The sequence below is a fragment of the Oryx dammah genome, unplaced genomic scaffold, assembly GCF_014754425.2.
Source record: "Oryx dammah isolate SB20612 unplaced genomic scaffold, SCBI_Odam_1.1 HiC_scaffold_13, whole genome shotgun sequence".
NCBI lineage: Eukaryota > Metazoa > Chordata > Mammalia > Artiodactyla > Bovidae > Oryx > Oryx dammah.
The window spans coordinates 14,840,288-14,864,564 of record NW_024070197.1 but is presented as its reverse complement, the minus strand read 5'-3'; the positions used below and the strand labels follow the sequence as shown (position 1 = coordinate 14,864,564).

The 24,277-nt window shown below is 48.3% G+C and overlaps 1 protein-coding gene across 4 annotated transcripts in view; it reads left to right on the top strand.

The window, feature by feature from the left end:
• HNRNPUL1 (heterogeneous nuclear ribonucleoprotein U like 1) overlaps positions 1–24,120 on the top strand; it is a 34,135-nt gene extending 10,015 nt beyond the window's left edge. For 3 of the 4 annotated variants that reach the window (XM_040252677.1, XM_040252676.1, XM_040252675.1), the window contains exons 5-15: positions 866–1,005; positions 2,617–2,716; positions 4,456–4,568; positions 9,646–9,912; positions 11,001–11,123; positions 11,217–11,345; positions 18,438–18,606; positions 19,196–19,480; positions 20,524–20,813; positions 22,163–22,357; positions 22,893–24,041. In XM_040252677.1, the coding sequence (XP_040108611.1) occupies positions 866–1,005; positions 2,617–2,716; positions 4,456–4,568; positions 9,646–9,912; positions 11,001–11,123; positions 11,217–11,345; positions 18,438–18,606; positions 19,196–19,480; positions 20,524–20,813; positions 22,163–22,357; positions 22,893–23,009 (1,928 nt within the window). In that variant the 3' untranslated portion in view covers positions 23,010–24,041. Of the gene's footprint in view, positions 1–865; positions 1,006–2,616; positions 2,717–4,455; positions 4,569–9,645; positions 9,913–11,000; positions 11,124–11,216; positions 11,346–18,437; positions 18,607–19,195; positions 19,481–20,523; positions 20,814–22,162; positions 22,358–22,892 lie in introns of all 4 variants that reach the window. The other variant, XM_040252674.1, reaches the window with a different exon arrangement.
• The last annotated feature ends 157 nt before the right edge of the window (positions 24,121–24,277 follow it).

Below are 24,277 nucleotides of genomic sequence, written 5' to 3'. Positions count from 1 at the left end.
CGGGTGTGGATCAGGGTCAGCTGTTGGTGCCGCTCTTGGCAGCAGGAGCCTGACTGATATCCCACCCTGATAGAGTTAGCATGGGAGATGGTTGAGGTTTATGGTGTTGGGAATTAATCTTTTCTAAATTCTAAAATCACTTGAGACTAACCTTTTAAATTCTAGAATCTCTTGAAAGGATATTGACCCTCTCCCTAGCAAGTGTGCATGCTAAGTCACTTCAGTTGTGTCCAGTTCTTTGTTACGCTATGGACTGTAGCCCACCAGGCTCCTCTGTCCATGGGATTCTCCAAGCTAGAATACTGGAGTGGGTTGCCATGCCCTCCTCCAGGGGATCTCCAGAGCCAGAGATCGAGCCCACCTCTCTTACGTCTCCCGCACTGGCAGGCGGCTTCTTCACCACTAGCCCCGTTAGAGAGGCGTGTGTGTGTTATTTGCAGGAGCCCCTTTGACAGCCATCCTTGGACCCCAGCCCGGTGAAGGACCCTAGTTCCTCTGTGGAGTGGCAGCTTTCATCCTGTGCAGTCCAGTTTGCAGTATTGCAGGGCCTTTGTGCTAAAAGAGAGAATGGTTAGGTGGTGTGGCTGGTTTCTCGTGAACCTATCCCCACACTGTGTCAGCTTGTGTACTTTTGGTTAACACTCTTAGGAAACTTACCTCTGCCTGTCCCTCTGCTGCTGTTACTGCTAAGTCGCTTCAGTCGTGTCTGACTCTATGCGACCCCGTAGACGGCAGCCCACCAGGCTCCCCCCGTCCCTGGGATTCTCCAGGCAAGAGTATTAGAACGGGTTGCCATTGCCTTCTCCGGCCTGTCCTTCTGGGGACCATTAAAACATTAGCCAACTACAGGCTTTTTCCCCCACAGATAACTGTGACCTCCACTTCAAGGTGGCCCGGGACCGGAGTAGTGGCTACCCGCTCACAATCGAAGGCTTTGCCTACCTGTGGTCAGGAGCCCGTGCCAGCTACGGGGTCAGAAGGGGCCGCGTGTGCTTTGAGATGAAGGTAAGTGGGAGCAACAGAGGGATGGGGACAGAAATCAGGTCCATCCTTGGTTAAAGCCATGATTACAAAAGAAATTTGATTGAACATGAATTTTATGTTCAGGCTAAAGAAAAAGTAAAATGAATTCAGGAGAATTGTCATTGCTAAATATCATATGGGGGAAGCAAGGCGACCATACGTTGCTTCATCAAGCAGATTTTTTCCTTGATGGGGTTTGACCTAGGTGCTGTATAGCTATAGCCAGCCATTTGAGGGTGACATGTTTGTAGAGCTGCGGAGAGGAGTTGTTTGGAAAAACAGTGAGCTGGAAAAAATTGGCCCTGGCCAGTTAAAGGGAGGCCAGGTGAGAGTAGGGCAAAGTAGGGTTCTGCTATCCGGATATCCTCTACCATTATCTCTCCACAGTTCCACGTCAAAGTGTATTTATGAAAATAATACCTGGTCATGTTTAATAAAAGGTTGGAGAGCAGAGAAGAATAAAAACCAGAGTTATACTCACATCCTCCCAGCCCTATCCTACCCTCTAGAGATACTTTATGTGTTAACAGTTTCTTGTGTATCCTTTGTATATCCAAACTTACTTGTGATAGCTGATATCTATAGAATACCTTGCATGTGCTAGGTACAGTGCCAAGTTCTTTCCATGGATATCTCCATTAATCTTCACTATCTCTTCACAAAATATGTACTGTTGGCCCCCATTTTTTAGAGGTGGAAACTAAGACCAAAGGTTATCGTATTTGACTAAGACACTTGATTCCAAGTTGCACATTGTTTTGTGTGCATAGAGAAACTGCCAATTATACTAACATAGTGCTTTCGGACATCAGTTGTAAGACATATACTGACTCTGGAGATGTTAAAATGTGAAAATTGTGTGTCCAAAAGTCAATTACTAGAGTAACTTTCCAAAAGCCACAAACTAATAAGATAAATATTGGTTATTAGATAATTAACTGCTAATTAGGAGTTAAGTCAGAAGGTGCCTTTTATTTTTTCTGCTCCTGTTGCTTAATACTATATATCTTGAACGTTTTTCCGTACCAGTGTATTAGCCCTGCTTCGTTCATTTTAACTGCTGTATCCTTCTGTGACATGGATGTGCCTTAACGTGACTGGTACTTTACAGGTGGTTTTTTCTTCCTTCCTCTTCCCATCTCTTCCTTCCTTCCTTTTCAACATAAAGACCACCACACTGCATTTTTTTTATGTGTATATGTCTCTAGGATAGACTGAAAGTTGAATTGCTTGGTTATAGAGCATGTGCATTTGCTGTTAATAATAAGACTGTTAAGTTGCCCTCCAAAGACATCACACCAATTTATGTGTCCACACCAAATGATGTGAGAGTCCCTGTTTGCCTTGTACCAAGTATTAAAGCTAAAAAATAACTATTTTTAAAGTCCCATCTCTGTGGCCCTGAATTCTCCTAGCCTTCTGGAGGCCCTGGTTTCAGTATAGGTGGCCCTCCAGACAGCTCAGATACATGTTCCCCAGCCACAGAAGCCATTCCTGTTTTTTTTAACATCTGTGCACTTCCCACCTGTATTGCCTCCTAAATTGTCAGCCTCCAGAGAATCAATTCTGAGCCGCCTTTTTCTCTGTCCCCAGATCAATGAAGAAATTTCTGTGAAGCACCTTCCGTCTACAGAGCCCGACCCCCACGTGGTCCGCATTGGTTGGTCCCTGGACTCTTGCAGCACTCAGCTAGGTAAGGGAGGTCAGCCAAGCAATCCAGAGAGTAGCACGGGTGCCTTGATCCCTGGATTCTCAAGCTTCCTCGGCTTCTCTCTCCTGCATTGAACCCAGAATAGACACGGGGATTAGGTTTGTGGTGCTACCTAGCTTCAGACTTACAGGATTTAACTGGAAGGACCACAGTCATACAACAGCTTTTCTACAAAAAATTTATCCTTCATCTTTAAGAACAGGGTCCAAAGTTCTCTTCAGAAAACTGTTCCCTTTAAAAAAAAAAAAAAGACCGGTTGTCTCCTATTCTCAAATCATGGTGAGAGTAATGAGGTCCTCAAGTTCCACTGAGTTCTGTCTGGCATGTTCTGTCTAGAACCTAACCCAAAGTGAAAGAGAAAGACCAGTGGGGCCAGGGCTGGCTGGTAGAGAGAGGCAGGGAGGGGCTGTCTTGAGAGGTTCTGAATTTTCACAGATTCCTGAGGCCCTAATGACCTTCTGGCCCCAGGTGACTGATTTCAGTGACCAGTTGGTGAGACTTTCTTTCTTAATCATGTAAACATTCTGATTGTGAAAATAACTTCTACTCCATGTGAAAATTCAGGCTGTTACAGAGAGGGGAAATGAAAATCCTTCTAAACCTGTGAGATAACGACTATTGTTAGCATTTTCATCTGCATTCTTCGAGACAGTTTCTTTGTCCTTTGTGAATCTCAAATGGGATACGTTACAGAACTTTGTTGTAGACTGACTGCTTTTTCCCACTTAATGTGGATGGTTATATTTTTGTAAATAAGTATAGATTTTTTGACCACTGCATAATTTTTCATTTTATAATTCTATTACCTATTTATAAATGTTTTATAGGTCATTTACATTGATTACAAATTTTTATAGTAAAACACTTGAGCTCTCCTTGTATGTAATTAGTCTGAGCCTTAAGAGTAGAAATGGTAGGTTAAAAGCAATGTACAGTTTTCATTTTGACGTGTATTAGTAGTTTTATTTAAGATTCATATGTCATCTCCTTTTATCTTTGTTTCAGTTTTGAGATGTAAATGGAGAATAGTTGATACAGATAAAGATACAAAGCCCAGAACAGTCAAGCAGATGTCCAGGTTACACAGCTGATTCAGGCTAGAGCTGGGCCTGGAATTTATGCTTGTTGGCGCCTGCTTTACTGCCAGAACTTAGGTTTCTGGCCTAATATCTCTGTAACTCAGATGTCAGCCAGGGCCCTTGGGGTCTCAGTCATCTTTCTTCAGAACCCAGTTGTGTCGCCTGAGGAAATCGGTACCTTTCCTATGGGTTAGACCTCGTGGTCTGCAGAAGCAAAACCCCTTTACTGATTTCTGACCAAAATTCATTGACACCAAAAACAGACACCAGACAACATTAGGAGACTTAACTGAATGTTGAATGTCACAGGGAAGAAATGTGCCTTAGTGTACAGCCTTCTTCCATCCAGCTTCTCTCTTCCCTCCCTTTTTTCCCCAGTTCTCCCTTTCTGTTCAGAGCAGTTCAGGTCAGCTCCAACTCCCAGACTTAACACCTAAAGCCATCAAGCCCTCAGAAACTCTGCATGATGAAGGGCTTCCTGTCAATGGAAGCTTTCTTACCTCCTCCCCCAAAAGCACCTGATTCTAGATCTGGCAAAGAAAATGTTTCTTTTATTTGTCTTAATTTAAAACTTTGTAACTGCCGTAAAGGCCATTGTGACCGTCTCAGGTCTAACCTGCCTTTGCCTATTTCTTCCCTCAGGTGAAGAGCCTTTCTCCTATGGCTACGGAGGCACTGGGAAGAAGTCCACCAATAGCCGCTTTGAAAACTATGGAGACAAGTTTGCAGAGAATGATGTAATTGGCTGCTTTGCGGTGAGTGCTGGCAGCCCGTGGGAGTTGGCAGAGCCAAATGTTGGTCCTGTGAGATCAACCTACAACATCTTTTTCAGAATACCTCTGTCCATTGTCTGCCCTTTGTCTAGCCGCTCTCACCATACCTCTGTTTCTCTTTGACACACTGAAATGTTTGTGGTCATTTTGTGCAAAATTCTGCCATTCTTCCCCTTCTGGTCCTCTGCAAAGTTTTCAGATGGCATCCTGAAGATGTTTGGGGAAGTCAGACATGCACAACTTCTAGATACCAGAGTGACGTTTCCTAAGCAAACTAAGGAATTTCTTCTCTTTGCTGTGGAATAGTCAGCATGCGCAGGTGCTCAATTGTCTGAATCTCTTCAAGCCCATGGACTGTAGCCTGCCAGGCTCCTCTATCCATGGAATTTTCTCCAAGAATACTGGAGCAGGTTGCCATTTCCTTCTCCAGGGGATCTTCCTGATCCAGGGGTCAAACCCTTGTCTTTTGTGTCTCCTGCATTGACAGATTCTTCACCACCAGCACCACCTGGGAAGCCCATGAAATAGCCAGTCTGTTCTCAAGGGCAGTGGTGTTGGCTTTTGCCCCCACTTTAGCATCATCTCATCCCAGAACTTCTCCCTTCCTTCACCTCATTGGTTTAGCCAGGCTTCCAATAGTGCATTGCCTTTTAGGAGGATGGGGTGGATACAAAACAGAACAAGGTAGAAGAAACCTGAACTGCTGCTGAACTTTAGTTCCCAAGAGCAGTAACCAGCACTCACAGAGGTATAGAGTGTGACTGATGGTTCTGGGGCCAGAATCCCTAGGCCCACGCCCAGTCCCTGCTTTTCAACTCACAGCCCTGCCTTTCCTGTGTTTCAGTTTCCTTTCAGTGGAAATTCTCACACCTACCTTAGAATTTCATGTGGTGTCATTAAGGTAAACCATGAGAAGCACTTACAACAGTGTCTGGCAGAGAATGAATGCTCAGGAAATACTCTTTAACACCATGATCGTTGGAAGTTAAGTGTTTGTAAAAATATGCCATGAAGCCCCAGGGAGAGTGGTTAACCAGGTGGTTGCTTCCTCTTGGCCTTGTTCCCGCTCCATTCTTCCTTCTCTCCCTCGTATTTATATACACGGTACTCTTTTTTCTTTCTGTCCATCTTTTTTTCTCCCCTCTTTGAAAGAATTTCCAACTTACAGCAAAGCCATAGAATTCTCATAGAACCTTGTCCAGATTCTAATGTTTGCTTTACCATTTTTCTCAAATATATGTATGTATATGTATATGATTTTTATCTGACCTATTTGAGAGCAAGATGCCTACTTTGTCTTTATTCCTTAATATTTTAGTGTGCATTTCTTAAGAATAAAGCTATTCTCTTAACCACAGTAATCAAATTTAATGTTGATTTAATGCTATTATCTACTCCACAGTCCATGGTTAAGTTTTGTCAGCTGTCCCAACAGTATCCTTCAGAGCAGTTTGGTCTGTAGTTCAGGATCACTGATTGCATTTTCTTGTCATGTCTTTTTAGTCTAAAACAATTTCTCAGTCTTCTTTTGTCAGTCATGACCTCATTATCTTTTTAATAAAAAGCATGTTTTCTTGAATAAAAATTAACCATGTCTATATTCTGCACACTGTTCCAAACCTCGCATTTTTTTTCAGTTTAACAGTAAATCTCAGCTATCTTTCCCGTCTGCACAGAAAGTATAAATCTAGCTCAATTTAAAACACTGTTGGATAGTTAATAAATTCTTATGGATTTCAAAAATACCCAGACATACAGAAAGGTCTACAGTATAAAGTCTTCTTCAGACCCTTCCCCTGGTTCACATATGCCCTCCCCTACACATGAACCCGCTGGTACTCAGCATTTCTTTATCAAAATACAGGAAAGGTGGTGGTTATTTTTCTTTTCTACACAAAAGGTAGCATATTACACATGTTATTCTGTATCTGTCTTTGTTTAACTATATGTCTTAGAGATTTTTTTTTTTTTCATATCATTACCTAGAGGACTTGTTTGTTCTTTTATATAATCTGCAGTCATTGTGTTGATCCACCACATTTATATAATCAGTCCTCTCTTAATAGACATTTGGTTAATTTCTCATCATTTTACTTAGTGGCTTCCTAGTATTTTAATGTAGGTGTCAGTTTCCCCTGGTGGACCTGAAAGTTATTTCTTGGAACAGTTGATGCTGCAGTGATAGCTTATCATTTCCCACTTACCAGAGTATCTTGGAGGGCTTTTCATGTTCCCATTCATGAACGTCCTGCGTGATTTAGTCTTCCACTTCCCCGTTGGGGGACATTTAGCGGTGTTGGAGTGAACAGTTTGCACATTCTTGCGTTCTTGTGGGCATACAGTTGTAGGATATATGCTACTGAAAGCATAAATTCTGAGTCAGAGGTATAGTTTTAATTTTTGATAGCTACTGTCAAGACTGTACTCCAGCTCCAGAGAGGTTGTAGCAGTTTAATGTGTCATCAGCGTGACTGTGTTCCCCACGCTCTCATTCGGGTGTGACATTCTGAGTGTGTGGCACTTGGGAACTTTGGGCCTTGACTCTTGCTTCAACCAGTTCATCTTTACTTCTGTTCAGTTTCCTTTGTTTAAAGGATCAGTTGAGTTCAGTTTAGTTGCTCAGTCACATCCGACTCTGCGACCCCATGGATTGCAGCACACCAGGCCTCCCTGTCCATCACCAACGCCCAGAGTTTACTCAGATGAATCAGTTCTTCACATCAGGTGGCCAAAGTATTAGAGTTTCAGCTTCAGCATCAGTCCTTCAAATGAATATTCAGGACTGATTATCTTTAGGATGGACTGGTTGGATCTCCAGTTGCAGTCCAGGGGACTCTCAAGAGTCTTCTCCAACACTTCAGTTTAAAAGCATCAGTTCTTCAACCCTCAGCTTTCTTTATAGTCCAACACTCACATCCATACATGACCACTGGAAAAACCATAGCCTTGACTAAATGGACCTTCGTTGGCAAAGTAATGTCTCTGCTTTTTAATATGCTGTCTAGGTTGGTCATAACTTTTCTTCCAAGGAGCAAGCGTCTTTTAATTTCATGGCTGCAGTCACCATCTGCAGTGACTTTGGAGCCCCCCAAAATAAAGTTTGTCACTGTTTCCCCATCTATTTCCCATGAAGTGATGGCATCACTTTAAAAGATTCAGAGCAAAGGGTTAAGAAGGGGTGTGAAAAATCAGTGACCTGAAGGGGAACTAGTAAGGAGGACATTGGTGTCAGAGCTTGAGTTCTCAGCATTCACAAAACAGGACCAGATGACCTTCCAGGTGGAGAGGACAGTATAGCTCACTTCAGCAAACCATAAGGAGTGAAATACTTGGCACCTCGGGGACAGCCCAGAGAGGCGTGAGAGGCGAGGCTGTGAAAACACAGACTTTGAACAGTGCCAAGCTAGGACTTTGGGTCCTTAGGCCCTAGAGTGGCACCTGGGGACGTTTCAGCAGAAGCGACACAGTCACGCTTGCCTCCTTGACTGTTGGTTCTGTTGAGCCGGATTTGTCAGTTGAGGGTGCTGGTTTCCGTACAAGGAGGTAAGTTCCTGTAGTTGAAGCCGGTGGACATAAGAAAGGTTAGCCCCTGCTATGTTCAGCTCCACAACAGAGCAAAAGTGACCTGGGCGATTCTTGCTCAGGTGAGAAGATACGGGAGGGACCATACTGCAGGAATTGAGGCAGGACTTAGCCCAGCAGATGTCTCTGTGTCTGCCCTGCATGATCTCGACCTGTATGGGCGCTTAGAGACACAGAGCACCGTGTGGAACTATGCCCTGTGACCACTGAGGAGGGCGACGAGGAGGCTCCTTGGGGGCTCCTTGGGGGAAGGGGGCTTTCACAGCTGCTCAAAGGCAAGTTCCAAGGTGGTCTCTGCACGCAGGAGGGGAAGGAATACCACTCAGCCTTTGCTCCCATCTACTTAACGACCCCAAATTTTGAGTCTTCCTTAATTATTAACCTTTGCCCTGCAGCTGAAGTGATCTTTGTGAAACACAATTTTGACCAGGCAAGTCTGCTCTTAGGAACAAGTCAGGGGCTCTTCTCTGCTGCCATCAGCAGGAATCTAAACTCCTTCCCTGCCCCCATGCTTCAGTCCAGAGCAGTGTCTGGCATCTTGGAGTGAGACCACCCACTCGTGCTCTCACTGTAGGAAATACATTAACCTGTTTAGTCCTTAGCATAACTCTGCTGTATTGTGGAATCTTTTTTGATAAAGAAACTGAAGATGTAGTAAATGATAGAACTGAAGCCGTCTACCTTCCAAAACGGGATCTTGACACTAAACCTCAGCTGATCAGTAAGGACTCAATGAATTGTTGAATTAATGAATATGCTCCCTTCCAGCTGCCGGCTGTACCTGAAGTTAACCACCTCCCAGTTCTTTATGCTTCAGCCAGTCTGACCCCGTGTCCTCTCACTGCCAGATTTGTACATAAGGACTTCTCTTAAGGACTATCTTCTCTCACCCCAAACTTGGCTCGTTCCCATTTATTGTTCAGGACTTGGCTTACAGGGTCCTCCTCAGAGAATCTTGATCCTGCATGGGTGTTCTCACTGAGTTAGAATAATGTCCTTGTCTGGTTCCCCACTAGGCTCTGAACTCTTGTCAGGCTCAGATGACTAGAATATGCATCAGCAAGAGCAGGAACTCAGGGAGCATGTGTTGAACATATAAATGGATGCACTTGTGGAGCCAGGCTTGACTTAACAGGCCCTGCTGTGAATTTCTTTCCATCCATTATCTTGTGGGAATTGAGAATGGACAGGACAGCTTCCTCTCCATCTCAGGCTAGGCACAAGACTCAAATACTTGGAACTTCCTAAAATTACACACTTCACATTCACTTCTGGGTTATGGCCAAAGAGGGCCTTGGGCTGCATATGGTCTGAGCCATTCCTTGGGGCTGGCAAGCACATCTATATGTTGAGGAGGGCTGCACTTGAATCTGGGGCACAAGCTGTTTCCACCCCTTACATCTGCCCCCTGACTCATGGTTCCGCATACCTTACACAGAGCATTGGAACTTACCCTTCTTTGACTTTTTTCCCCTAGGACTTTGAATGTGGAAATGACGTGGAACTTTCCTTCACCAAAAATGGGAAGTGGATGGGCATTGCCTTCCGAATCCAGAAGGAAGCCTTAGGGGGTCAGGCCCTCTATCCTCACGTCCTGGTGAAGAACTGTGCGGTGGAGTTCAACTTCGGGCAGCGGGCAGAGCCCTACTGTTCTGTCCTCCCAGGCTTCACCTTCATCCAGCACCTTCCCCTGAGTGAGCGCATCCGGGGTACCGTCGGACCAAAGAGCAAGGCAGAGTGTGAGGTGAGGGGCCTGGAAGCCTGCCTGGGTGGCCACCTCTGCACAGCCACACTGCTGCCTAGACAGGAGGCCTGCCTGCAGCTGAGTGTGGAGGAGCGTCCTCGTTTCGGGGAGGGGGGGGGTATGGGCGTGGCTTAGGCCAAAGAGGGCTGGACTAGCATAACTAAATACCAGAAAGATCCCAAAAGTTGCCACACTGTTCCTTGAGTGAGGTCAGAATCTTGAGAAAAGAGGCCTTCTAGCAGGAAAAAGGTGCAAAGGCACTTTGGTGAGCAGGTTCTTGGAGGAGGTTGTGTGGCTCCACACTCCTGCCCAAGCCTGTCTGAGAACAAAAATGGTACCTGGGCTTGGGGCTGATTTGGCTGCAAAAGCTGTACTCCTGGTCTTGATTCTCAATTTTTGTTTTTCTGGTGCATAAGTGATTTTGCGTTTATTCCAGAAAATTAAGAAATATAAAGGAGAGTTTCCCAGAATTCCACCATCTACAAATATTTCCTTTTAAGAGTTTTGAAGTTTATCCTGTGCTTTTTTCTGTATTAGGTACCAGTTATACACACATTTTATTGTTGAGATCTTACAGTATAAGTAAGCATTTTGATACCCTACCCTTAACAGTTTTTGGTGAGCTTTTATCTTAACCACATGAACACCTCTTTGAAATTTGTTGTTAGTAGCCTCAAACTATTTTCCTCTTCTTGCGCATTTTACTTGTATCCAGTGTTTGCCAAATTTTAAAGGTACTAACTAGAAATGGTGCTTGTCCTTGCATATACAGTCTGTCCCCATCTGAGACTCCAGGAATGTTGTACCATTCCTTGTGCCTATTCCATGGGCCTTTCCCTGTCAGACGCCCCTGGATCTTGCCTAAACAGAAATGTTAATATTCATGATAACAGCAGGCCCTCTGCTGAAAGTCTCACAACCCTCATCTCTTTCACTCGCAACAGCAATACCGTGAGGTAGACGCTGTTACTGCTTCCATTTCCCAGAGGTGGCTGTGAAGTTTAGAGTCACCCTCACGGTCCCCAGCGAGTGGTGATGCCAGGCTGCACACACTGTTCACAGCGCCCCTCTTGGTCCTGTTCTTGTAGATTCTAATGATGGTGGGCCTGCCCGCTGCTGGCAAAACCACGTGGGCCATCAAACACGCAGCCTCCAACCCCTCCAAGAAATACAACATCCTGGGTACCAATGCCATCATGGATAAGATGCGGGTAAGCGCAGCCCCTCTTTACCCCTGCCCCCCCAACTGCCTGCTGCCTAGCAAACAGGACCCCCACCCACCCCTCACCACACTCTGCCCGCAGGTAATGGGCCTACGCCGTCAGCGAAACTATGCCGGCCGCTGGGACGTCCTGATCCAGCAGGCCACTCAGTGCCTCAACCGTCTCATCCAGATTGCTGCCCGCAAGAAGCGCAACTATATCCTAGATCAGGTACTTCCTGGTGACCATCGTCCCCTAGGAGAGGGAGCGGGCCTTTTGGGTACCTGGGAAGTCCTCTCTGGTTCTTTTTTTTCGCCATAATGCTCTTGGCCTACAGTATTGGTCAGAGGTCAGCTGTACATGGTGGCACAGTCCCAGACTCTTAACTTTCTGAGTCCAGTCTGCCGGGGGGTCAGTGGGCAGAAATCCAGACCTGGCTCAAGCCCACAGCAGCCCAAAAGAACATCGTCAGGTGAGAGCAATTGTGTGAAATGGAAAGGCTTAGATTTCTGAGCCAAACAGACCTGGGCTTGAATCCCAGCTCTGCCACTCACTAGCTGCATGCCTGTGGGCAGCAGCCTTTATCCTTTGACTGCTAAGTCTCCTGATCTGGAAAACAGCTCAAAATGGTGCCCACACAGCTAACATGGAGACTGACATGTGGTAGCTGGAGGTGGTTGTTAATATACAGAATGGGTCTGTCCCAGCCTCTCTCAGCATGTTTTTATGACTGTCAGGTACGTGTATATGTCGTGTATTCTCTACCTGCATTTTAGTGAAGACCAGGGTTCTTCACATTGAAAGTATGACCGACCCAAACGGTTAAAGTTCCTTGTTAGTACCCCGTGAGACATCATCCTTGACGTTTGTCCTGAAGGCTTTCTCAAGTAGCAGGTTTTGTATACGTGCGTGGATATATAAACTAAGTAGCACTGCTGATCCGGCAGCCTTAACTAGAGTGCCTTCCATGAGTGTGGCCCTGTCCCAGCCCTGATCAGAAAGTGGTTGAAAAGAGTTCCTAGTGGTCCGGTGATTAGGACTCCGCACTCCCACTGCAGGAGGCCCCTGGGTTCAATTCCTGGTAGAGGAACTAAGATCCCACAAGCCATGTGGAGCAGCAATAGATAGATGGATCCATTATTCACCCAACTAACTCACAACCTTTTAGAAAGAAAAGAAAGAAAGGTGGTTGGAAACTCCAAGGGATCAAGGTACTTTTGCATAGGAGAGAGCATCTTACAGAAAACAAGCCAGAGCTTCTGGGTTGGTGAATAGGGGAGATTGGGGGAGGGTGGCATGTTCCACATAGCTTGCCCTTTGCGTCTTTTCCATCAGGTTGTTCCTGCATTATATCCTTTTATAATACACTGGTAATCTAATGTTCAGAGTTGAAACATTGATTCTTTAATATCCAACCTTTGAAAGGAATACACAGAACTGAAGACAAAAATAAAAGACTACTAGTTGGTGATGGTTCTTCATGACAGATAAACAGTCTTGCCAGTTAGATACTGAGAGTGGAAATCTGGGTTGCTGATGAAACAGTTACGCTAGGAAACTGAAAGTCGGCCAGGCCTGCAGGACTGTTGCCACTCTTCTGTCGTGGGGAGGGGTACAAGATTTATATCGGGCTCTGCGTTTCTGGGAGGTGGACATGTAAAAGGCCTACTTTTTAATTCTCTTGTAAGATGGGTGTTTTTCTTTTTTCTTGAGTTCTTTTTTGGTCACACTGTGCAGCATCGGGGGGGGGGGTCTTAGTTCCCCAAGCAGGGGAACACACACACACAGTGGAAATGTGGAGTCTCAGCCACTGGACCACCAAGGAGTTCCCTGGAAAGGTGTACTTTTGTCTAGTGACCGATGCTGCGACCCCGGGATTAAGCCCTAAAGACTGACATTTGGGAAGACAGATATGATCCCATAATACTAAATTTTGATACAACAACTAATTAGGCTGATATTTAGACTGCATTTATAGGGGAGGGGTGGTTGGGCACAGGGTAGTCCAAGAGCCACTCAGGGTTGCTGCCCTAGCCCAGCCCCATCAATAATGTGTACAGCCAGCCTTCTTCCCCTTTGAAGACTTTGTTTAAATTAACCCTGGCCTCACCTTGCCCCATTTCTTGTCAGGGCATTTTGGAATTGTAGTCCATACCTTGAGAATTATTTTTTTGGATACCACAAGTATTCCCTGCCTCCCTTTTTCTCAGTTTGCTAGTTAAATCAGCTGTGAAACCCATTTCACATATAGGGCCTGGTGGAGAATGTTTATAATCCTAGGGGTAAACTGTCTTAACATCTCCGTCCAACATTGCAAAATGGGCTTTCTCTGAAGGTCAGGCCCCTCAGCCAGGCACAGAACTGCTGAGCACTGTAAAGACTCACTGTTGGCCCTCTCAGCTTGTGTCAACTCGCTCAGGACAGGGTCCAGGGCTTTTCCAGGTGCCCCTGTGGTCTCCAGGGCTACTGGCTTCCTGGTGAAGGAACATGCAGGTCAGGCCAAGTGCTTCAGGCCAACAGCAGGGCAACAGAACGCAAACTCTAAAGGTGGGGTGGGGTGGGGAGGAGGGTTCTCTGGCTAACCACAGATTGGAGGATTGACTTGGGGCCCCAAACCAGAGGTTACTGAGGCCTGAAAAGAGTTCTGAAGCCAGTGGTTTGACCTGTTTTGGCTTAAACATCAAAAAGGGTGTACCAGAAAAGCCTATGTGGGTAGATGTGTGTGTAGAAGATTCAGAGCAGGCCCTAGGCCAGACCCTGGCATTTCCTCCCCCACCAGCCTTGGCAGTGAGGGGTAGGTCGATGTGCAGCTGACTCCTCAGTTAGATGGGGTTCCCAGAGCCAAGACTGGGGCTGCAGGCAGAGTCCCTGCAGCTCCTGGATCTCAGCCCAGCACTGTCTTTTTCCTTCTCTGATTTTTCCTGAGTGGTCTGACCTCCCCACGTTTGGCTTTTCTGGGTGTCCTGTACCTAGTTTGACCCCAGAAATGCCCCTTCTTGAGAGGGGAGTGTGCCTGCAGAAGCCAGGAAAGGCCAGGTTTCAAGGTGGGGGGTGTCTTTTGCCTTGGTTCCATGGTGACCTGAGTGTCCTCTTCAGATCCTGTGGGTGTTAGAGCTGTGGAACAGCTGAGGAGAAAAAGCAGCGGTAGGCCACATTGCTTCAAATGGCTTTTTTAGGTGCCAGTGGGAATCCTCTGGAATGGGAGACTGCCTGGACTGTCCCTGGCCTACCAGATGCAGAGCAGGAGCTGACCTCAGTGAGGCAGCAGACCTGCCCTCCTGGAGGCTTCTGAGAAGGCCCCTCAGGGCCATAAGTGAGGGCCCAGGCCACTCCCAGAGTGGAGGTCTGAGGCTAGGAGTTTTCTTAGGAATCCAGCAGCCCAGAGCCAGGCCAGGCAAATGACCAGAGGCTACAATATGACAGCATCATTAACTTTGCCTCAGCTCGAGGTGGTTGTACTCCTGCTTGGCATCCACGTGGGCACGTGCCATGCCTTTGCCTGAAACAGAGACCCAGGGCTACTGTGGGGACCGAGAGTAAACTGCCTCTTGTGGACAGGCATTGGAGAAGAGGGTGTTTCTTCTGTCCTCCCCAGCCCCAGAACCTCAGCCCATTCCATTGTTGACACTCTCGCCAGTTCTGTGTCTGCACATGTGGTTCATTCTACTGGGTTTACCTCATGCTGAGCCCAGAGTGAACTCTTCGGTCAACAGCTTTAAGCTTACTTCTGTGGGATTCACGCGTGTTTCTCCTGCTGCCAGCCTGACCTTGTTGAGTTATGGAAGGGGGACAGTTGACAGGAGACAGTGTCTCTTAGAGATTTCAGGCTGTGAGCAGCTTGCTGTGTCCCCTCCTGCCTGCCCCAGACTGCCACACACCACAACTACCCAGGCAGCTGCTCAGAGAAACCCAACCCCTGTCCTTTGGCGCATATCACAGAGGAAGGGGAGTAGCCAGGAGGCAGGGAACACAGACAGCCCCAGACCTCCTTCGAGTCAGCATCTTCAAGCAGGGTGGGACTGGGAGAAGCAGGAATGAGGCAGCGGGAGCCCACACAGCTGGAAAAGCTGGCCTAGCTGTTGTGTTGGTCTCCTAGCAACAGCCCCCAGCAGCCCCCAGTGACCGCAGCAGTGCTGGGCCAGCCCAGGGGCTCTGACCTCACTGTGTTTGCTGTGGCAACAGCCACCAACAGCTAACTCCCTTCCCTCTGGGAAAGCCAAGTATTTGCATTTTTGCTGGTGTGGCTTAGATGCTCTTCTTCCTTTCCCCAAGCCAAGGAGTGAGGGGAGGGAGGTGCAGTCTTTAAACTGTCACCACGAGAGTTCTCAGCACCTCAGCTCTGAAGTGTCTGAGGAGCCATCCCTTGGTGTCTAGCCACTTCCAAGGATAGAGGCCAGCTGTTGAGTCCGTCTGCTCTTCCCCGTACTTTCCATCAAGAAGCTGTGGGGACTGGCCCCTCTGGACAGCAATGCTTCTCCTCTCTGTCTCCTCATCAGGACATGGACAGGGCGGGTCTGCTTCATAGAAAACCTCCAAGAGGCATTTATCTACGTCCTTGAGGTTCAGAGGAATCAGAATAGGATCACTGATCATTTCTTATGGGCAGGCGAACAGTGGAGTGAGCTGTCCACTGTCCATCAGTTGTCTACAGGATGTCTGGGACCACACTCACCCCTGGCACCCGCCCATCTGGGTTGTGTGCCAGGAGGAAGCTTCATTATTCAGCTGGAAGTCAAATTCTGTCTTCCTGTGACCAGATGCCACCTGATTCGCTTTTAGGAATGGAGCCTAGAAAGAGCAGCGAGGAGAAGGACTTGACTTTTCCTTTGTAACCAGTGTACTTTTTCACCGTTTGTGTGGCTAAAGGCACAGATGACTGCATGTGTATGCCTTCACCTCCACCCCCAGTGAAGGTGGAGACATTTTCCCTGGGAAACAAGGAAGACCCTCTAACTGCTGTGTGTGTCAGAGCCGCGGGGTTGGGTTGGTTTAGAGAATACTCACCGACCAGATCTCCCAACAGGTGTGCACTGCGGTCCCTGGCCTCTGGCTGACCCACATCCCAGCTTCTGTTCCTCGTGTTTTTGGAATAGGCTCTCTTGTGTTTCATCTTCTCAAGCTTAACTTTCCTTGATGCTCCCTACTGGGAAGCCTCTCCCAGGACACCGTCAGTCCTGCTGGCCCCAATTTCAGACTTCTTTCCCTGCCAGACATTTCCACATCTGCAAATCCCCACCAGAGCCAGGGGGAGGGTGATAGGATCTCCGCCTTTCAGATGCAGAAATTTGAGACTCAGACTAATTAGGTGGCTTGTCTACATCCTCACAAATAGAGGGCACAGCTGCGATTTCAACCTCGAGCCTCTTCCCCAGAGCCTAGATTTCTACACTGACTGTCCTTCTGATGGGAAATCACTGTAGCTTGACTTTCGCCTCGTCCGGGTTGCTTGAACCCAACCGTACAGTGAGAAGGGCCAGTGCAGCCCATCCAGTGATGGCCACCAACCATCAGCCATCACACCAACCATGACCTCCGTTCGTTGAGTGTCGGCTGTGAGCCAGACCATGGACTAAGCAAGGGCTTTACTCGCCTGAGCTCCTTCAGTCTTAGTAGTGACCATATGATTTTCCTCTTATTTCCCCCTTTCAGGGTTTGAGACTTGGTAGATAGACTGAGGCTCTGAGAGGAAGTCACTCACTCTGGGCCCTGTGGTGTGACTTGACCAGGTCACCTTAGATCCGGGGTGTGCGAAGACTCTGCCCTGCACCACTGGTCTCTGTCTGGGCAGCTTCCATCCTGGAGGCCACAACGGAGCCCCTACTCCAGGGATCCCTCACACATGGTCAGTTGCTTTGTGGTCCTTTTTCTGGTCAGTCTTCACCAAGTCCAGGAGAGAGGCTTTTCTCCTGCATTTCATGGATGAAGCAACAACACGGACTGGCCGTGGTGAGCGAGTAGCCACACTGGAACTCGATGCTGGGCTTTTTCCACCCCACTAGGCTGCATCTTCAAAACATAATATTTGTTTGTCTGTTTGTACATGCAGGCCTCTTTACAGATTTGTTCCCCTCTGTGGCTTCTCCCCTGATTACCTTTCAGGGCCACTGAAAGTTGTTTAAATGCAGTATTCCTTATCACTCCAGTTCTTTTGTGTGTCAGAATGTGAAAAGGACACCCGTATGTGTGTCTGGGCCCCACTTCCAGAGACTGGGGTTGAGGAAGACCCCTGTAGGGGGGTTCCAGCTGCTGTCTTTTTCAGTAGTGTCCAAGTGATTCAGGTACATAGGCTGAGTCCTTGGACCACTGGGGTTTGATAGATCTGGGCCCCAGTCCCAAAGGGCCCAGCATGTGGGAGGTACGCAGTGGATGGAAGCTGTTGTGCTCTCATCAGGTGTGTCCTAGAGTATCACTCTCTGCCAGCACCAGGCCAAGACGCACCTAACCATCTAGAAGAAGCAAAGAGGAAGTTACTAGCAAAACTGCACTTCCAAACAGCACAAGCTATTGGCTTGCCAAGCACCCTAATTTAGAAGCCTGTGGGTGCAGCTGGTGTTTCAGAGCAGGACTAAAGGGATAAAATAAACAGTGTTGATGAAAATGATCTACACAGCTGTCAAAGGGGCTGGTTAATTATGGCATCTGTTCTACAAATAATAAAGGAGAACACCAGGGAATTCCCTGGCGGTCAATGGTTAGGACTTGGCACTTTTGCTTCCTAGGGCCGGGGTTCAATCCCTGCTTGGAGAACTAAGATCATGCAAGCTGCACAGCGTGGCCAAAAAAAGGGAGAGCACCAGCACAGAAAAATGATAAATGTTGAGTGAAAAAAAGGCTTCCAAAGAGTGTGTGTTGTTTGATTCCATTGGTTTTAAGAATCACACAGATACTTCTAAAAATACATAAGAAATTGAATACAGGTTATCCCTGGGAAGTAGGAACAGCAGCAGTAGGTGGATGAAGGGCTCCTACTCTATACTTTACACCTTGTACTCTGGATTTTTTTTACAGTAAGCATATGCTACTTTTAGAATAGGGGCCAGGAGAGCTGTAATGTACAATACCAAGAACAAATAGGATTAAAAAGCAAAGCTCAGACATTAGGAATCTCCTGTCCTGTGACTATCAGCAGCCACTTTCCCAAGTCACTTCGTTTTCTGAGAGTAGATTCAAGAATCTTAGAAGTGAAGAAGGAGCAGTTTCCTGAGCGTCTCTGCTTAGGAGAACTGGTATCCTTTTCTCACTCCCTGGCCCACATAATGCCCTGCAGAGGAAAAACCAACTTGTAATGTGCCACCTCTTGCCTCTTCTGATACCTACCTCTAGACAAATGTTTATGGGTCAGCCCAGAGACGAAAAATGAGACCATTTGAAGGCTTCCAGCGCAAAGCCATTGTGATTTGTCCCACTGATGAGGACCTGAAAGACCGAACAATAAAGCGAACTGACGAAGAAGGGAAGGATGTCCCAGATCACGCGGTCTTAGAAATGAAAGGTAGGAGATGAGCGGTTCCCAGGGGGGCATCATGGCAAGGCCCTTAAGGGGAAAAGTGTCTTATCCCGTTTTTCCCGCCCCAGCTGCTTGAGTATTCTTTTTTTGAATTTGTTCTTTCTTTGCTTCTGCTTTGTCCCTTGCCTGTGTAGTACAGCTGTGACTGAAAGAGCCGCCCATACCCCTGTGGGGCAGGCTTTTCAGATTAGATGGGGCTGGGGCAGGGTGTGGGAGACCTGCGTGGCCTTTTGCCCCTGGCACCCACTGGGTGGGCTGGCTGAGCAAGCCTCAGTGAGGCATCTCCGTAATAAACAAGGATGGTGATTCTCCTTGAGTGGCTTGTTCCTGGGGTATCAAACATTGGTTTGGTGGAGTTTAGTCACCTCTTCAGAAAAAGGAGAAGAGGGTCATTGTTAGCCCTGATTGTTGTCAGGGAGGCAGAGCTTGGGACCCTCTCTCCTCTGTTGCTCACACTGCGGTCCCCTACTCCTCCTCCCTTCTGGCAGACCAGTGTCCTAGGGGTGAAGGAGACTAACCCTCGGAAGGTGCTGACCGCCTTTCCTCTCCCTCTGGCACCCTCCCTTCCTCCTAGCCAACTTCACGTTGCCTGACGTTGGGGACTTCCTGGACGAGGTGCTGTTCATTGAGCTGCAGCGAGAGGAAGCAGACAAGCTGGTGAGGCAGTACAACGAGGAGGGCCGCAGGGCTGGACCACCACCTGAAAAGCGCTTTGACAACCGAGGCGGGGGTGGCTTCCGGGGCCGCGGGGGTGGCGGTGGTTTCCAGCGCTATGACAACCGAGGTCCCCCAGGGGGCAACCGAGGAGGCTTCCAAAATCGAGGAGGAGGCAGCGGTGGAGGAGGCAACTACCGAGGAGGTGAGACATCTCACACTGAACTCTCCTGCTTGTGGTTCTGGGGTCAGGGTTGACTGTTTCCTGAGTCAGCAGATGACATTTCCTTGGCACCAGCTGTTGGCTGAGCCCTGGTAGAGAACTGAGATAAAGTCTGGGGCCTCAGGGAAACTCCCACTGTCATCTCTTCCCTCCCCACCCCCCACCAACATTACCCCTGAAGGCCTTGCCCATTTGTGTGTCACATTGCTATTATTTTTGTGAGTCTTTCCTACCCCTCATCTGACCATGAGCTCCTTGAGAAGAAGGGCCAGTCCTGGGTCCTACCTCAGGACCTGGCACAAGGCAAATATAAGACTGTTTTTGCTTCTAAAACAAATGGAGAAACAGGCTTGGAGAGATTAATTTGCTCAGTTCACCCAGGTGAATCCATGGTTGGTATTAAGTGATGGATCCAAAGCGCAAGTTCTTAGTCACAAAGTTGTGCTGTGTCTGAAGTGTATGGTCATGATTTTAATAAGCATGCCCTACTGTGTCTCAGTCTTGTGTTGGATGGTTTAGGGGACAGAGCCATGACCCAGACTCTGTCACCCTTTAGTGTCAGTCCAGAAGGATGTTGGGTTGAATGGGAAACCCCAGGGGTACAGTGAGCTCCAGTGATTCAGCCTGCAGAGGAGCAGGGCCCAAGAAAGGCCCCCAGAAGTGCTAATGCCTGAGCTAAGGTTCTGAAGCCACCAGGAGTGCGCTGGGGAAAGGATTCCGGGCCAAAGACTTGGGGAGAGGCTGGCTCATTAGGCCAAGCACTTAGATGTTGGAGACACAGTAGAAACCAAGACGGCCCTGGTTCCAGGCCCAGAGTCCAATGGGCAGGACAAACCTGTCAGCAGGCCTTGGTGACTGGGCTCTCCCAGGGCTCTGGGGAAGGCCAGAGGGGGTGCTTGACTTGTTCACTGGACCTGCTCTGTGTATGGTCACGCTGGGGCCACAGCAGTCCCCAAGACAGCCTGACACCTGAGGGTCTTAACCAATCAGAACAGTGGGGCCTCTTACCTGCTTCTCCAATGCAGGTTTCAACCGCAGTGGAGGTGGTGGCTACAACCAGAACCGCTGGGGTAACAACAACCGGGACAACAACAACTCCAACAACCGAGGCAGCTACAACCGGGCTCCCCAGCAACAGCCGCCGCCACAGCAGCCACCGCCACCACAGCCGCCGCCACAGCAGCCTCCACCGCCACCCACCTACAGCCCTGCTAGGAACCCCCCAGGGGCCAGTGGCTACAACAAGAACAGCAACATCCCCGGCTCGAGCGCCAATACCAGCACCCCTCCTGTCAGCAGCTACAGCCCTCCACAGGTGAGAGGATGAGGGTGTGTGTGTGTGTGTGTGTGTGTACAGGTGAGAGGAGGTGGGGCCACAGGTCCTCACTCTTAGTGCCAGCCCTGCCCTTTCTCCCTTTGTTGCCAGTGCTTTCAGCTGGAACAGACCCTAGATATTCCCAGATCCTTCCAGACTCAGAGTAAATGGGGAACCTACCTGTTCTGTCACCCTCAGGGCCGACTTGTCATGAGCAAGTGCATTTCTCTTGGCTGTATTGTCATTGGCCTCACTGAATTCCCAAGAGAGCACTGCATTGGAGTTCCCTCTTGCCCAGGCTAGAAGGGGTGACCCCTTTGTCTTTAGGATGTGGAGACAGACCCTGAGGTTGGTGAGGACTTGACCTCTGCCCTCAGAGCTTCACTGCTAAGCAGCTCCAGGCTCAGCTCAAGTTCTCAGAGAGCCAGTTCTCAGCTCTGGTGTGCACGGGCCCTGTAACCAGCGGTCCCTGTTTACTGTGAGCCTTCCACTCGCCAGGCCTGGAGGCAGCTGCCAGGGGATACAGGTGCATGGTCTAGTCCCAGTCTAACCAGAATATTTCCTAGAACAGGAGTTGGGCAGATGCAAATTCAAACCCCAGCCTCACAACCTTCTGGTTTTGTGACCTTGGACAAACAGCTTTACCTCTCAGAACCTTGTTTTCCTCATAAAGGCCTAGAGTTGTTAGTAGAACTCACTTCCAAGGTTTGCTGTGAGGGAAAGATAATGTTATAGCTTTGCAGGCAAGGCTCTGGAAATAGGTGGACATAGAGGCAAGTCATGACTTTTTGCCCATGTGACTTGGGCCCTGTTGATTTCACCTCCCTAGCCTCCCCTTCTTTCTCTATAAAACAAAGCCAATGGAACCTACCTGAGAGAGTTGATCAGGGGTCAGATGAGTTAAGGATACAGCCTGGACATGGGGAGCACTTAGAAATTGCCACTGCTGTTTTCCTTAGCTGGTCTTGCTGTAACAAATACCACCGTTTATTGTGCTCAATGGAGTGTGCACATAAGCTTACTGAATACGTAAGGCAGTCCAAAGGGATAGTCCTGTTGTAGTTCTCATTTTACAGGGGCAGGGAGTGGGGAAACACCTAGGTTTTCAAGAGATGCTGTGTGCCTTGCTCCCGAGGGTCTCAGGCCTGGGATTAGAGTCCAGGATAGAGCTCTGCATCCTCCCCTGTCCTGCCAGGTCACAGAACTGACCCACCCCCTTCTTAGCCCGCGAACAACCTCCCCTGGGGACATTCCTTTGAGGGCCCACTGCTTACAAAGGCCCTTCCTCCATCCCAGCTGAGCTGGCTATTTCACAGAGACCTGGTTTTTCTTTCCCTTCCACTTTCCAGCCGAGTTATAGCCAGCCACCTCCCTACAACCAGGGAGGGTACAGCCAGGGCTACACAGCCCCACCACCTCCACCTCCGCCACCACCTGCCTACAACTATGGGAGCTACGGCGGCTACAATCCAGCCCCTTACACCCCACCACCGCCCCCTGCAGCACAGACCTACCCTCAGCCCAGCTATAACCAGTATCAACAGGTAAGTGCCAGAAGCAGGGAAGGTAAAATGGGGCCCCGCACGGATGTGTATTCCCAGACTCATGTCTTTGCTTATCCCTAAAAAGATGGTGTCCATCTAGTATAGCCATTGCGTTTGGTGACCACTGCCACACTGGCTGCTGAGTGTAGGAACTGCCATTCTAGTTCCTCTCCCCAGTGCAGCAAGCAGAGGGGGCCGCAAACCCTGCTTCAGCACCATGGCCAGTGTCTATTCTGATTGGTTGTTGCTAGGCCCCTGTACCTATTTTTGAGTATTTTGGTTGTGGTCTAACACCCACATCTAGCTACACTTGAAAGGGCAGTAGGTTGGCAAGCCAGGAGACCTGGGCTTCAGTCTCGAATTGCCCACCCATGCTGCCTCAGGTCATTCACTTGTCCTCCCAAGGTACCTTGGTTTCTCTGTCAGGAGACCTGTGTGTTGACTGTCGTCACTGTACCATGGTGGGGGGGTGGTTGGGAGGAGCCAGATGTGGGTCTGGATGAACACGTGGCATTCTTGGTTGCTCTCTCCCCAGTACGCCCAGCAGTGGAACCAGTACTATCAGAACCAGGGCCAGTGGCCGCCGTACTACGGGAACTATGACTACGGGAGCTACTCCGGGAACACACAGGGGGGCACAAGCGCCCAGTAGCCACGTGCCCTGGAGGCCCCTGCCGGCTTCCTCCACCAGCGCCCACCTCGGTCCTCCTCATCCATCCCTCCCGGGTCCCGTGGTGCTGGGGGATGGGTCCTCCCAGGCTGCCTCCCCTCTGAGGGGCTCTTCCCCCACACAGGGCCGGGCATTTCCTCTGGATTCCAACAGGCAACAATGACCTTTTATTTTCTGTTTGTCCCCCTACCCTCCTCTTCCTCCCTTTCTCCTTTTTGACTAAAGACCCCCATCCCTTGCCTTGGTCGTACAGTGAGGCTACAGGGCTGAGGGGAGGGCCCCTTCCTGTCCTCTCCTCCCAGCCCTGCTCTAGGCCCTCAGCTTCTCAGACTCTCATGCAGTTGGTTGTAAATTCTTCCAGGAGCTGTTTTACTGTCTACTTTTCAGGATTTAAAAAAAAAATCAAAAACTTAAAAAAACACAAGTTTTAAAAAGCAAAATGCAGAGGGAGGAAGCAGTGACAGATATTTTTTTGGTAATTATGCTTTTTTTTTTTTTTTTTTTTTTTTTTAAATTTTTAGAACTTGTCCGTTTTTACTGTGGGTCGGCTGTTGATATTTCATCAGGATAACCATTTCTTTGCTGAGTTCAGGTGACAGAGGAAGAGCCACACCCTCAAAACACATAAAACAAAACCACAGAATCATCTTTAACCTAACTTTTTATACAATGTCTCAGTTTCCCGTAACTTTGCACACAAGCTTGTGTTGAGTTGAATTGTACCTGCTTTTTGTATTTGGAGAGAGTGTGACTATTGAACTTGAAACCTTTTATTCCGGGCGTCTTGGTAGTTTCTCGTGGGATTAAGGGGGTGAGAGGGAAGAAGGGAGTTGGGGGGCTCCTATCCTTCAGAACATGAAGTTTCTCCCACTGCTCTTCTCCAGAGGTCTCCCAGTGCCAGACCTAAAGGTTTTTCCTACAGTGATCCTCTGATTATTTTTACTTCCCCTTGACCCATATGTTTTAACAGAACTTTTAACAAACTGCACTTATTAAGAAATGTGTTTGCCCTGTTTTGTTTTTGTTTTTGTTTTGTTTTCAATAAATGACATGGCACCTCCTAGCAGGAAGGAAGCAGGGTTTCAACGCTGAAGTGTTACTGCAGTTGGCCTTTACTTGGGGTGGGGGCCTTTACAAGGGGACATTATTTACTCATTCATTAAATACTTACTGTGGGATTTCTGTTCCAGTTCAGTCGCTCAGTCGTATCCGACTCTGCGACCCCATGAACCACAGCACGCCAGGCCTCC